Raw genomic sequence first — 15,030 nt, 5'->3', positions numbered from 1 at the left:
AAAACTGTTCAGCATTTTGTTTTATTTTCTTTCAAATACCCTGTGCAAAAAGAAAAGGGGTTGGGGGGGGGGGGGCAATGGATCACACCCTGCATTGATCTCAGAAGAGGCATCCTTTCTCTCTATGACTTACGTAAAACCGGATCAGAATGTATGGGGCAGTTTCTCTGTTTTACATGTAAGAATCATCATCTAAAGTACCATAGTTTCTCCTTGTACCTGACTTCATGGTGTTTCCATGCCTGTGGAGAGAATATGAAACGAGGCCAAAATAAAAGATCAGATTTAGTTAGAGTTCCAAAAGAAAGCTCTTTGGTTCTGCTTAAATAGGAGGGGCATTAGTAATTCAGATCAAGAAAAACAGTAGAATACATAGGACACCAGAGAGTAACAGAGAAGCCTTCTGGGGTCCTTGTCTGTGGACCCACCCAGATGCCATGAGGTGAAGCAGGTATGTGCAGTACACAGGTAAAAGAAAATGCAGGGCCAGCTCATCAATTATATTTGTCACATTGTGCACTCTAAAATGTTTTTATTAGAACAATAGATTGGAGTAAAAATTTCATTTCCAAAGTTTGGAGAGGAAATCAAATGCAAGTGCTCCCCCTCACCCTTGTTTTAAACAATCTTAATCATGTTCCTTAAGATCTAAACAAATTAAAACACACAGAGAAGGAAAAAGGGTGAAGGAAGACAAATTGAGGCTTTTCCAACTGTATTTCGGTGAATCTTGAGCAATACCGACATATTTGTCTACTTGATGATTGATTAAAATCACCTGCCAGGTAGGACTGTGGATGGTAATTTAGCAGAAGGAAGGCAAATGGGGCATCAGGTGTCCACTCAGAACTTGCCTTTCTGTGCTCTGATTTCTATGTGACTAGAGAAAGCATCTCTTCCTGTTAACCGATGATTTCAAGGGTTTTCACAAATACAGCTCTGAGATCTAGATATAGTAACATCCTATTTATCCAGCACCTGGAAAAAACAAGCATCACCAAACATGGAATTTTCATAGCACTTTGCGTAGCACGTTGAGTACCAAAACTTAAGGAAAAAGAATCACCAATTTTGATTGAAGCCCTTCACAAGAGATACATTTTTTCCTTACTTCTTCCTGTGTGTTTTGCTGGTGATTCCTAAATCTCCAATGGACACTTCTCCCTGAACCCTATGTTCTTTATCTAAGTACCTACTTAGCAGACCCATTTGAAAATCTATTAATCATCTCAAAATTAACATGTTGATCTCTCTTAAACCCTTCTTCTCTCAGTAAATGACAATTCTACTATTCCAGTTGCTAAAGTCAAACCCATTGAGGTTATTCTGTACCTCTCTCTCTCTCTCTCTCTCTCTCTCTCTCCCCTCATATCCAATTCATCAGCAATTTCTGTTACTGCTATTATCAAAATATCTCCACAATGAGATCACCTCTACCACTTCTGCCCTGGTTCAAGCCACCATCACCTGTCCCTTGAAATACTGCAACAGATTCCTAACTAGTCTCCATGCTTTATTCTTGCCCCTACAGTCTATTCTCAACAGTAGTCAAAGTAACACCTCTGAAATGTAAGTCAGTATGTGTTTCTTCTCTACTTAAAACCTCCAATGGCGTCCCACCTCACTCAGAGCGAAATCCGAAGTCCTTCCAATGGCCCAAAGCTGTCCATGAGCCATCCTGACACCAAAGTGACCTCAGTGCCCTCCCCTGCATCCACCTCAGTCCATGGACATGCCAAACACACTCTATCTTTCCATATGCTTTCTCTTCTGTTTGGAATATTTTATCCTACAATACCTACGTGACAATGTCCTCACTTTCTACAGGTCTCTCTGTTGCAACAGGATGCTGTTGGCAACTTTCCCAACCACCTTATAACAAATACCTTTCCCGCCATATTCCCTCTCACTGCTTTATTTTTCTTCCATACATGTATCATTATATAACATAATATGGGTGGACGGATGGATGGATTCATTCATTCATTCATTATTCTTATGGCTTAAAGCTCTTACCTATGAATAAATGTGTAAAATGTATGATGTTAACTCTGGGATCTTAGCTATATCCTGAATAACTGAGATGGACCTATAAATGACTTCCGAATAGAGTAGAATTATTCCACCTGGGGGGAAATTGTGATATGCCTAATAGATTCTCAGAAGTTTGTGTGAGGAACAAGAATGTCCAAAATGATGTGGCAGCTCCCACCGGGCTGCTTGGAGTGAGTGGGAGCAGAGGAGGGAATGGTACCCCAGGCTGTCTTCTCTGGGACTCACGACATCCATTGCTTGTGGCAAATCCATCATGCCCCCAAAATTGGGATGCTCTGCAGCTGGCTTTCTTAGACAACTCCCAGAATCAAAACCAGACAGGCAGACACCAAAGGTGTCTGGATACTGTGCTCAGGATTTCCCTATAAAAAGAAGGAACTATACAGCAGGTGAGTTAACTCCCAGGAGGGCAGACCCCACATGCGGCTGACATGGAGGAGGAATGTGAGGACCTCTCGCTTCCCTTTTCTTGCTTTTTTTTCCAGCAAGTATTCTTTTTTTTTTTTAGAATATAATTGCTTTACAATGTTGTGTTAGTTTCTGCTGTACAATGAAGTGAATCAGCTATATGTGTGTGTATATATATATATATATATATATATATATATATATATATATCCCCTCTCTCTTGGACTTCCCTCGCCCCCCCATCCCACCCATCTAGGTCATCATAGAGCACCGAGCTGAGCTTCCTGTGCTATACAGCAGGTTTCCACTAGCTTTCTATTTTACACATGGTAGTGTATTTGTCAAACCTAATCTCCCAATTCATCCCACCCTCCCCTTCCCCTGCTGTGTCCACACGTCCGTTCTCTATGTCTGCGTCTCTATTCTTGCCCTGAAAATATGTTCATCTGGACCATTTTTCTAGATTCCACATATATGCATTAATGCATGATATTTGTTTTTCTCTTTCTGACTCACTTCACTCTGTATGACAGACTCTAGGTCCATCCACATCTCTACAAATGACCCAATTTCATTCCTTTTTATGGCTGAGTCATATTCTGTTGTATATATGTATATGTACCACATATCTTCTTTATTCATTCTCTTGCTTTCTTAATAAAGTCTACTTTTCAGCTCATGCTTTTTGGAGTCCACAGGAGCACCCTCAGCTTCAACAATTTGCTAGAAGGACTCATAAAATTCAGACAATCTCTCATATTCATGATTATGGTTTATTACAGCGAAAGGACACAAGTCAAAATCAGCAAAGATAAAAGGAGTGCCTCCAGGCAGAGTCCAGGAGAGATCAGGCACAGCTTCCCCCTGTCCTCTCCTAATGGAGTAATTTGATGATCATTGCTTAATTCTCCCAACAATGATATTTGACGTGCATGGAGTACTGCCAACCAGGGAAGCTCACCTGAGCCTTGGTGTCCAGGGTTTTTGTTGGGAGTGTGTCTTGGAGGCATGGAGCTCCCCGTGGCTGAACTTAGTACCTCAGTTCTCAGCCTCTCCAGAGGTTACACAGCTGTTGTATAGCCCAAGACCTCACCATAAATCACACGGTGAGCCCAGACTGTCTGGTGTGACCCATGGCCCCCGGTAAACAAAGATGCCCTTATCAGACAGGGTATCCTAAAAGCTTAGAGGTTATTTCCCAGGAGTTGGTCAAAGGCCAGACCTTTCTTTGAAATGTACAGAGTTTCAACACCCAAGAACTGCTGAGTCAGACCTTTACTGCACACATGCCGTGTGGTTTTGTCAAATGCATCCTTGGCCTTTGCACAATAGATGATGACCATGAAGGACACAACCTCAGTGGCAGAAGAAAAGGAACCTGTTCATTCTGATCAGAAAGGATTACATTCCCTCTTCAGCCACAGAAGAAAGCCAGCCAAAATGACAGTAGTGGATGAATCCGTGAGACCTGGCAAGTTCATGTACAAATAAAGTGGGTCAACTCAATTATTCTATAACCAACATATTACGTGGTTAGTTGAACAATTAAAATTTTCTATAACAAACATATACATTTCTGAGAGAATAAACAGATTTCTTGATTATTTACCATAGACACTTAATCATGATAAGAAGAAAGTATAAAACAATAAAACATAAAGTAGACATTTATCCTTCTTGCTAGATTCTTAACTTACACTACTCCTGTGGTTTCCAGAGTGAAAATGTTCCTGAACTTTCACTCATAATCCTAGGCTGAGGAGGATAATACCAGAACCATCCATTGAATTTTCAAAGTACTTATGGCAACAAAATTATTCAGGACTTCTTACCCAACACAATTGTAATTTGACTTTCTAGAAGGAGAGGTAGTCAAAAACCAAATTATAGTCATTAATTTCTAATTTCCACACTGTAAATATCACCCATTTGTGGATTTGATTAAAACAGTAGAGGCAGAGAGAGGAGCAATTCTATTAAGAATCAAAGAAACCAAAGGAAGAGCTGTTTTGTAGCTTTCTGCGTGTCCACCTGCAGGAGTTGCTTTGGAAAATTTATAGCAAAATTCAAGTTTGACTCACATATGTATGTGGACTGGGATGTAGAGAAGGCATGACTCATGACAAGAGTTCAACTCAAGCTTTGAAACACATTATGCTTCCTCTTTTATAAGAGAAAAGATGTCAGCTCTGCGTACCCAAATGATGTTATTTCATCAAATCCAATTCGTTCTTTTTTTTACTGGGAAACAGATAATTAGGAATTCCTTCTCTTCCAGAAACGTAAGAAGAGCTTCAAATCTTTCAAACAAAGCCAAAGAGAAATACTCCCTCTGAGCCTCCAATCCAATAAAAAGTTAGAGATGGAATCCAGACAATCTACAGGTCTGCAAACTCCTAGACTCACCCTGAATAAAGGCTTAGCTCTTTTCATATTTTTGAAAGTCAACGAAAATTAAATGATATTTTTTTATGGTACTGCAAGGAGGTAGTGATCTTGACGCATTTCATCCATGTTTTTGGCTTCTCTTGAGTCATCACAACAATTCTTATCTCAGGTAGCTATTTACTGAGGCATTAGACAAGGGAAAGACAAAAAAAATACAGTCTGAATTTCAAAGCTAAAAAAGGCTTAAAGTGAGTTTACTTTAAAGTGAATTCAGTCGCCTCACTTTATAGAAAACTGAGGCCTGGACAGGTGAAGTCACCTGTACATACTCGTTCACTTTCTCATCTATTCAATGAATGCATTATGATTGAATCTCTTCCCTAAGCTGGATGCGAAGATCTAAGTCAGCCAAGAAGACAAATTCCAGTGGCTTTGCAATCAGAGAACCAGCAACACCAAAGAAGCCACTGAGGCTGGAGTGTGGATTTGCCCCCAGTGGCATGTCCTGGCTCTTCTGGGGAACTCAAGTCGCTGAAGACCAAAGAATATGGGGGACTCTATGATGTTCCATAGGCTGCTCTAGCTCATTCTGCAGAAGCTAGTAGTCCTGTGAATTTCATAATGTACGCTTCTCTCCAGAGTGTCCAGAAATACTTTGACACTTTCCTGATGGACTCAAGTTCCCTTTCATTTTCTGTCCTGTGCTGAAATAAGAAGTAAGTTTAAACTCCCCTCCCATCCAGGCTGCCACATAACATTGAGCAGAGTTCCCTGTCCTAGACAGTAGGAGTTTGGGGGAGAATGGATACATGTATATGTATGGCTGAGTCTCTGCTGTGTACCTGAAACTATCACAGCATTGTTAATCGGCTATACTCCAATATAAAATAAAGAGTTAAAAAAAAAAGAGAAGTAAGTTTAAGCAATGGGAGATAAGCTCTCTCCTTGCAAATAGATGCCTACGACACTACTAAAAAAAATCTGGTAAAGCAATTATACTCTAATAAAGATGTTTAAAAAAAAATCTGCATAGCAAGCTTGATGCTAATAGCTTTCAGTTATGCTCGCCTAATGATGCCCAAGCTCTTACAGATTCATTATGAGCCCTCTCTGCTTCCCTTTTATTACTATGCTGTCATTTTTTTTTTAATTAGTAATGCTTTGGATTCAACATATAACTTGATGGGTACCATCAAAGGAACACTCGTCAAAAGTTCTTTTCTCAACAAGGTCAAGACTGTTCCCATTATTGTTTATAATAGCTTTCATGTTCCTCTGAATTTTGTTTCATTTTCTTAAAATCTATGAAAAGTTGTATTTTTATGCTCTTGGATTAATTATAATTACATCACGGGTACCAGTACTTAGTTGCGCATTTAATCTAGGCTGGGGGTTTTGTGTTTCTCTATATCTCACACAGTGCTGAAAATAATTCTTTGGTGGGATAAGAAGATAGAATACATGTGGATACTTAAGGAGGTATTGATGGAGTCATGGAGTAGTATCTTCCTATTAGCTAAAATCTAACAGATTTAATGTTTGCTTTTTTAAAAAAGACCATTTCCTGAACTCATCTTCTGTTTTTCACTGTTTGTAGTGAAAGTCTGGACTTTGTCCAGACTCTCCCTCACCAATGTATGTTACTGATGAGAGGCACCCCAGCCCAGCTTTGAGCCTCACTCACCCTGGTCATCTCAGGGTGTTGATACCTGCATCGTCTTCCAGTGACCAAGCCCACAGTGCTTTCATCTTCCTCTGTGTGTAATGCATAGCCATCCACATGCATACTCAGTCTGTGCTTTGAGGCATAGGAAATGGAATTTTAAAATGCAATAATCCATTCCCACAAGAAAAGGGTTTAAAGTATCCCTGCCAATAATGACAGCTTTCCCTCTCCATCTCTTTGCAGGCATGCCTGGCTGTGAAGTACACGTGCACCCTGATTGTCTCTCTGGTTAATATAGAGACGCAGTGCATTAACTAAAGCCTGAGAATGGAGCCCATTTCTACTATTAACCATTTATTAAGTCAACAAGTAACTAATGACGACACTCTTCTTTCTAATGTGCAGCAGTTTTATGCATTTAGCGGTATTATTCTTTGAACAGATGTGTCTTTTCAAAGCTGTCTTCCTTTCCTAGGAACAGAGGATTTCTTAATTGTATGCTTGTAAGCTGCTTCAAAAGGTGTCTCTGAACACACCACTGAGATCCTTCCTTACAGAGGGCCCAGTGATATGCAAACCAACCCATCATCAGGATGTGAACAGCCAGCTCCCCACATCAAGCACCCAATTAGCTCGTATTCTTTTGCTAAATGTACTCCTCAGCCAATGCAGTGAGCCTCAATGCTTTGATTTGGAAGCCTTAGAAATACCTGGGAGTTATTTGAATGTGGCAGTATCAGAACTACAAAAGATAAGCAGAAAGCATTTCACAGCCCGTCAGCAAACTGCAGGATTTGAGAGCAGACACCCAGGATTGTGTCAAATTCCCTCCACGTTAATGTTTTGAATAACCAAGCTCGTTAGCCAGGTTTTTGCTCAGCACTTCCCTTTATCGATAAAAAGGAGCATTCACAAAGAATCAATATCTAAAGTTCATCAGGCAGCTGCAATTACTTTTATGATGTCCTCAATGCCGAGCTTTAACAAAGAAAACCTCGCTTCTATACTCTGAAAGGCACCAACAGATGCTGGCAACCACATTGAGAGCACTTTTTCCTCAAGAAGTATAATAAGCTCTTGGGTCACCTTCAAAATATGCTTACGTTCTTTCCCTGGAATAGAGTTACTGTGAGGTATCAAGTGACTGAAAAAGCAAGGAGAAGAAATAAAATGATTGCTCAGCAGGAAAAGCGTGATGGTGGTGTTCCAGCCTGCCTCTCCGCCAGAGCAAAGGTCATTGGAAATTCAGCGTGAGCCCAAGTGGGTCTTCAGCAGCAGACACCACGAGCGCGATCCTGGCACAAGTGGTGTTTGTGTGACAGCTGCATATATGGGCTCCAGCTCCAGCCTCAGTCCTGCTCTGCAGAGGAAGGTGCGTCCCACAATTTCCCACTGAGTCATGAGATCAAGTAAGAATTCCTCTGATGTCTTTAAATAGTCTTGGCTCCAGCAAGCAAACGTGGGTGTGGTTACTGAGTGTGCCTGTGTGTGCCTGGCGGGGATAAGCAGGTCTCCGGTTGCTGCTGGAGGGGGCTGTGGAGGGAGCTCTGGAGGGGACTGCAGTTGCCTCCCAGTGACACTGGTAAGATCTGTTTGCAGTGGTTCAACACAAGAGCTCATGCACTAAGGTGCTCATGGAACGATGGTGTCTGATGGTAAAGGCAGGAATTGGCTGCCTTCTTTGCTGGATGGGAAATTGATGTTGGGGTCTGCTGGAAAAATCACTTGTCCTGTGAATAAGTTACATGGACCACCACCAGCCCCCGCCCCCCCGCCCCCGCCTTGAGCAGCCCTTAAAAGACGTAAGACCGCAGTCCCCCATACTAAAGCTGCCTGAGTCAACCTGAGAAAGAGCCACCCACTGCCCCAGGCTTTGTGGCCCTTCCCCACATGGGGTGAAGGCAGAAGGGGGAATTAGGGTGAGACGACTGCTAGAATGGGGGTTTGACTGATTCATCCTGATCGTGTCCTTTGGTTTCTGAAACCCGGGACTCAGTCTGCTCTACGCCATCTAGTGTGTTATCTTTGCTTCAGTCCTTTCTCTTTAGTGGGGATCACAACTTGCCACATTGTGGAAACCCACGTGGGTCTGTCTCTTTCACCAGACTTTGAGCTCCTTGGTAGAAGGAGCTGAGCGTCATTCCTCTCGAGGTCCTTGCCCAGGGAAGGTGCTAATCAATATAAATTTAACTGAATTAAACTAAGGGTAGTAGGAAGTTAGATAAATCCTAGCAGCAACCCCCATTCCTGTCTTGCTATTATTCGTTGTGTCCTGTAAACAAACGTGCCAGGAAACCCGAATGCTTGGACTTCCACTGATCTGAAGGTACTGTAGGTTCACTGCCACCTTTTCATTCTAATTCTTGAACTGTCACCACATAGTGATGTCTCAGGGGCTCTTGGCTGCTGTGACAACAGTGAGGTTCAGGGACTCTCGTGGCAGGAGCTCTGTAATTCCTCGTCCTGATTCTGCATTTAACTGACAGCTGTGTACTCTCAGAATTAAAAACAAAACAAACCATATTTTTACAGATCCTTTTGTCTAAAGAGTTTTGCGTGTTGCAAACTCATCTTTAAATGTCCATATGGGAAAGCCAAGTGGCAAATATCCCCCTTCTCTGAATGTGAAAAAGGTAATGACTTTTTTGGGTGGCCTGTCTTTGCCTTACCTCCTCCTTCCTGCCTTTTGGCCATTTTTTCCCCTATTATTAGCTCATCTCTGAGAAGGCAAATGTATACGGGAGGAATAATGAAATTATTAAAGGATAATGTAACCACTGGCAAGTGTCTCTAGAAAAGCTCAAGGATGTGACCGTGAGTGCAAGAGGAGGATTGGGAAAGAAGGTGGACACTGAATGTTAGCTTTCGTTTGTATTTATTCTCTGAAAGCCATCACTCTGTACCCCCGTCACTCACCACCAGACGTCAGCATGAGCGGCTGGATTGTTACCCAACAGTCATTCTGGAGGCAAAGTTCCTGTGGCTGTTTCCCCCAGGGACTCGTGGGGAAGCTCTGGCTGATTTGGTCATTACCGGGAGGGCAGGGCCCCAGCTTGCTCTTTGGTCCCAAGTGATGCTTGATGGCGGCTGAGGTGGGAGCATGTCTTGCCATTGCTACCCACGTTGCCAATTCAGGGGCTGAAACCAGATGGTGTCAATGCCTCCTATATCGTACCTGGCCCACTGCACATACTTAGCAAATATTTCACTTTTGATTGACTTTGAATCAGACCTGCTGTCCTCCCTTCCAAAGGCTGAATCCCACCGCTCCCCAGAAGAATCAGAATTATTTCTCTTTGGGGAAAACCCAAGTCCTCTTTCAATTAATGTTTAGAAGGAGATGAACATAGTATTATGCGGGTTATTAAGAACATACAGAGCTAAAAGCAAACGCCTCCTTAGAAGGGGCGTTCAGTGTGATTTAGCAAATAATAGCACAAGCATCGACCCACAGAAACAGGAAGAGGAGAAGGTTTAGACCAGGAAAGTACCCGGCTAAGTCTGTTGGTGTCTCCGGCGCCCACGTCAGGTGTGTTTTTTGTCCTTCAGGTAGCTAAAGAGCATCTCCAGACCCCCCTCCAGCAGCTCGGGCAGAGGTTTGGATAAAGGGTTGTGGGAAATGTGAAGCCCTTTGTCCATGGGGTTCCAAGCGATCCTGGCCAGTCTGCACAGCAGGTAGAGCTCCTCGGGGAGGGTCTGGATGTCATTGTTGTTCAAGTTCAGCAGCTCCAGGCTCGTGAGCAGGCAGAGGGAGCGGGGGAAGGTGTGGATGTTGTTACTCTCGGCAATGAAGATCTGCAGGCTGGCCAGGCACTGGATGCTCTCGGCAATGTTCTCCAGGCGGTTGGAGCCCACGTGCAGGAAGTCCAGCTCCCTGAGCGAGAACACGCAGACAGGGATGTGCGCAAAGCTGTTGTGGCTGAGGTTCAGCTTGCGCAGCCGGGAGAGGTCGGCGAGGCTGGCGGGGAGCTGGGACAGGAAGTTGTGCGACAGGCTCAGGACCTCCAGGTTCCGGCAGGCGCTCAGCTCTGCCGGCAGCTCCGTCAGGCAGTTCATGTGCACAAACAGGACCTTGAGGCTCTGGAGGAGGCTGACCTCCCGGGGCAGGGTCTTCAGGCGGTTCCCGCACAAGTTCAAGACCACCAGCCGTGTCAGCTTCCCCACCTCGGGTGGGAGGGCCCGGAGCTGGTTGTGGGACAGGTTGAGCTTCTGCACCTCTGACAGGCTCCACAGGAAGTCGGGAGCATCTGTCATACCCTTGGTGACCAGGCTGAAACTGACGTGCCGCAGGCCCCGCTTCAGCAGACACCGCGGGTCCCTCCCCGAGAGCAGAGCATCGTCCCACGGGGAGAACTTCTGCCTCCCCCGCAGGACGCCCCGCCCCGGGAGGCCCTTGTCCTTGCAGCGGGCACCAGACTGCCTGGCCCCCATTTACCTGCCTTCCTCGTGCCCCTCTGTCGCCGCAGGTGGGGATGGGCTCCCAGCCCAGCTGCTGAAGCCCGGCAGGGAGCCGATCGGGTGATGGGAGCCGTGGCCGGTGGTGCCGCAGGGTGAGTAGGACTTGGGGGGAGGTCCCAGATCCCCGGCTCTCAGGGTCCCAGATGCCTGGTCCTCGGGGTCCCAGATGTCTAGCTGCGCCGCCGAGAGCCGCCCGTCTTCCAGGCTGGGTTGAAGTGGCTTCTCTCGGAGCAGCCGGGCTGTAATGATACCCTTGTCCCTGAGGCTGCAGAACTGAACCTCTCGGGTCCCTCTGAACACCACGGGGCAGCTGTCACTGTCATTCTGCCCGCACTTTATTGGTCTGGTGTGTGCAAACAGGTCAAGGGGAGGCCGTGTCTGACTTTCCTGTCTCTGCTTTTCTGGGTGTCACAGCTGAGCAGGGCGATTAACCAGCCCGTCTCCGAAAAGAAGCCAAGGGGAAAAATAAAGCCAGGGTGTCTGCAGGTCTCAGGCTTATCCGGACCGTGGAGCGAAGCCAGGCTGAATGTGAGTCGCAGAGTTATGCTCCCAAAGTTAAGGATCGGCAGACATAACATACATACCGATGCAAACCGCAGTGAAGCATGTCGTTGTGAAAAAGTAACAGAAGGAGCCGGGACACCTGGAATCCTCCAGGATGGGGTTTTACACGGTACTGGCCAGAGGTGATTCCTTGAGGAGAGGGTGAAGGGGTCTTGACCACACTCCCATTTTCTCCCAGAGAAGCTCTGGGGTCCTCTGTTCTACAGAGAGCTCCTGGGTTTGGTAGGGTGCTCTGTAAATGTTTGGACAGCCCTTGACTGTCCACTTAGTAAGGAAAGCATGGTACCTATTGTCCTGGAAAGTAGCCTGGAGAGGCCTCCCTGGGTACACACCTCTCTCCATCTCTCTCTCTCCATCTCTCTCACTGAACAAGTTAACTTACATCCTAAGTAGGTAGTCAGTTGTTGGTGTCGTGGGCTGAACTGTGCCCCCGCTCCCAAATACCCAACAATGAAATCCTAACTTCCAGTAACTCAGAACGTGACCGTGTTTGGAGACAAGGCCACATGAGGACACAGGAAGAAGACGGCCATCTGCAAGCCAAGGAGAGAGGCCTCAGAAGCAACCTACCTGCCAACACCTTCTCTTAGATTTGCGGCCTCCAGAATTGTGGAAAATAAATTTCTGCTGTTTAAGCTCCCCCACCGGCCAAGTCTGTGGAGCTCTGTGTGACGGCCCTGGCAAACTCACAGGCGGGGGCACAGGCGGACACATCTGCATAGGTGAAATAATCCTAAAAATAAGTTGTGGTTAAGGGGAGAAGAGATATCGAGGTTGATGGCCCAGTTTCTGAGAAAAGGGTGTATGGGCTTTGCAACGGCTGGCGTGGCCCGCAGGCCTGCGGCTTTTGCTGACACAGCCGTGGCATAGCAGTTGGGCCTCCTGGACAGCAGTGCCGGTCCTCTGACTGTGGTCTCAGAACAGTCATCACCAAGCCAGGACCTTGAGCTGGGCTCTGGCTGGGTGCCGCCCCGGGGAAGCTGCAGGCCCATCCACTGAGGTGGAGCGGCAGGAAGTGTAAGACAGTGCCAGGCCATCTCTGCCCCACTTGGCATTTGAGAGCACTCTGACCCCTTTCAACTGATTAAGCCCCAGGCATTCCTGGACAAAGGTGGACACTCTAGACTTTTTTTTTCTTTCTGTATGCGGGCCTCTCACTGTTGTGGCCTCTCCCGTTGCGGAGCACAGGCTCCGGACGCGCAGGCTCAGCGGCCACGGCTCACAGGCCCAGCCGCTCCGCGGCATGTGGGATTCTCCCAGACCGGGGCACAAACCCGTGTCCCCTGCATCGGCAGGAGGACTCTCAACCACTGCGCCACCAGGGAAGCCCACTCTAGACTTTTTTATGGTATATCTGAGTATACCATAGGTATTAATTGGGGAAGGGGGTGGGGGAGTAACGTGACTAAATTTGTATCCTAGGTTTTTGGAGCAGATCACACCTTATATATGTAAATTTCATGTGACAATAGAATTCTTCTGCTTCCATGAGCCTGATAAATTATGCTAGAATATCTGAAACGTTGAGACCAGCAGGAGCTGGAGTGGTTTGAGAGAGAGTCATGGCTTTCTTCTTTGTGACAATTCTCTCTCTTTCCCCTTAATACATTCTTTCCAATAAATACTTTTTGAGCACTTATCAATAGCCAATATTGATCGAATATTTACTATGTGAAATGCACTGCACTAGGCACTTTACATAGAAGATGAATATTAAAATTAACTCCATTTTAATATGAGGAAAAGGAAGCCAGAGAGAGGTCAAGTTGCTAATGCAAGATCAAGTTGCTTGCCCAACTTCAAGTATCTACTCAATGGCAGGACCAGAATTCAACCCCAGTTAGTCTGACTCAACAGCCCTGGCTGGAACCATAAGAAAACTCTGGGCTTAAACGTATACAGAGCTGGAATAACTGTGGCTAGGATATGGTTTTCTGTTTTCAAGCTTCTATGGAGTAGGTCTGGAGAGAACATAGGTAAAGAAATGACTCTGTAACCACATAATAGAAATAACTACATAATTAGGCATTAACCCTACTTTCTCTCCCCCAACACAACTAGGAGAAGCCAAAGTTAAAATACCATTCCCAAAGACTTTCGCATAATGGATTTAATCCCCTCCCCAAAATAGTTCAGTTTTTTTTTTTTTTTAATCTTTATTGGAGTATAATTGCTTTACAATGGTGTGTTAGTTTCTGCTTTATAACAAAGTAAATCAGTTATACATATACATATGTCCCCATATCTCTTCCCTCTTGCATCGCCCTCCCTCCCACCCTCCCTATCCCACCCCTCCAGGCAGTCACAAAGCACCTAGCTGATCTCCCTGTGCTATGCGGCTGCTTCCCACTAGCTATCTACCTTACATTTGGTAGTGTATATATGTCCATGCCTCTCTCTCGCTTTGTCACAGCTTACCTTTCACCCTCCCCATATCCTCAAGTCCATTCTCTAGTAGGTCTGTGTCTTTATTCCTGTCTTACCCCTAGGTTCTTCATGACATTATTTTTTTCTTAAATTCCATATATATGTGTTAGCATACGGTATTTGTCTTTCGCTTTCTGACTTACTTCACTCTGTATGACAGACTCTAGGTCTATCCACCTCATTACAAATAGCTCAATTTTGTTTCTTTTTATGGCTGAGTAATATTCCATTGTATATATGTCCCACATCTTCTTTATCCATTCATCCGATGATGGGCACTTAGGTTGTTTCCATCTCCGGGCTATTGTAAATAGAGCTGCAATGAAAATTTTGGTACATGACTCTTTTTGAATTATGGTTTTCTCAGGGTCTATGCCCAGTAATGGGATTGCTGGGTCATATTGGGATTGCTGGGTTCTATTTGTAGTTTTTAAAGGAACCTCCATACTGTTCTCTACAGTGGCTGTATCAATTTACATTCCCACCAACAGTGCAAGAGGGTTCCCTTTTCTCCACACCCTCTCCAGCATTTATTGTTTCTAGATTTTTTGATGATGGCCATTCTGACTGGTGTGACATGATATCTCATTGTAGTTTTGATTTGCATTTCTCTAATGATTAATGATGTTGAGCATTCTTTCATGTGTTTGTTGGCAGTCTGTATATCTTCTTTGGAGAAATGTCTATTTAGGTCTTCTGCCCATTTTTGGATTGGGTTGTTTGGTTTTTTGTTATTGATCTGCATGAGCTGCTTATAAAGTTTGGAGATTAATCCTTTGTCAGTTGCTTCATTTGCAAATATTTTCTCCCATTCTGAGGGTTGTCTTTTGGTCTTGTTTATGGTTTCCTTTGCTGTGCAAAAGCTTTGAAGTTTCATTAAGTCCATTTGTTTATTTTTGTTTTTATTTCCATTTCCCTAGGAGGTGGGTCAAAAAGGATCTTGCTGTGATTTATGTCATAGCGTGTTCTGCCTATGTTTTCCTCTAAGAGTTTGATAGTTTCTGGCCTTACATTTAGGTCTTTAATCCATTTTGACCTTATTTTTGTGTATGGTGTTAGGGAGT

The 15,030-nt window shown here is 44.8% G+C and overlaps 1 protein-coding gene across 1 annotated transcript; it reads right to left on the bottom strand.

Moving 5' to 3' along the window:
• Positions 1–9,375: 9,375 nt before the first annotated feature.
• Positions 9,376–11,259, bottom strand: LRRC30 (leucine rich repeat containing 30). The gene has a single exon (XM_067701423.1). The coding sequence runs from the start codon at positions 10,946–10,948 to the stop codon at positions 10,043–10,045; it is 906 nt and encodes a 301-aa protein (XP_067557524.1). The 5' UTR covers positions 10,949–11,259; the 3' UTR covers positions 9,376–10,042.
• Between the last annotated feature and the right edge of the window lie 3,771 nt (positions 11,260–15,030).

Source organism: Pseudorca crassidens, chromosome 12 (genome assembly GCF_039906515.1).
Source record: "Pseudorca crassidens isolate mPseCra1 chromosome 12, mPseCra1.hap1, whole genome shotgun sequence".
In the NCBI taxonomy this organism is placed as follows: domain Eukaryota; kingdom Metazoa; phylum Chordata; class Mammalia; order Artiodactyla; family Delphinidae; genus Pseudorca; species Pseudorca crassidens.
This window is presented reverse-complemented; position numbering and strand designations above follow the sequence as displayed.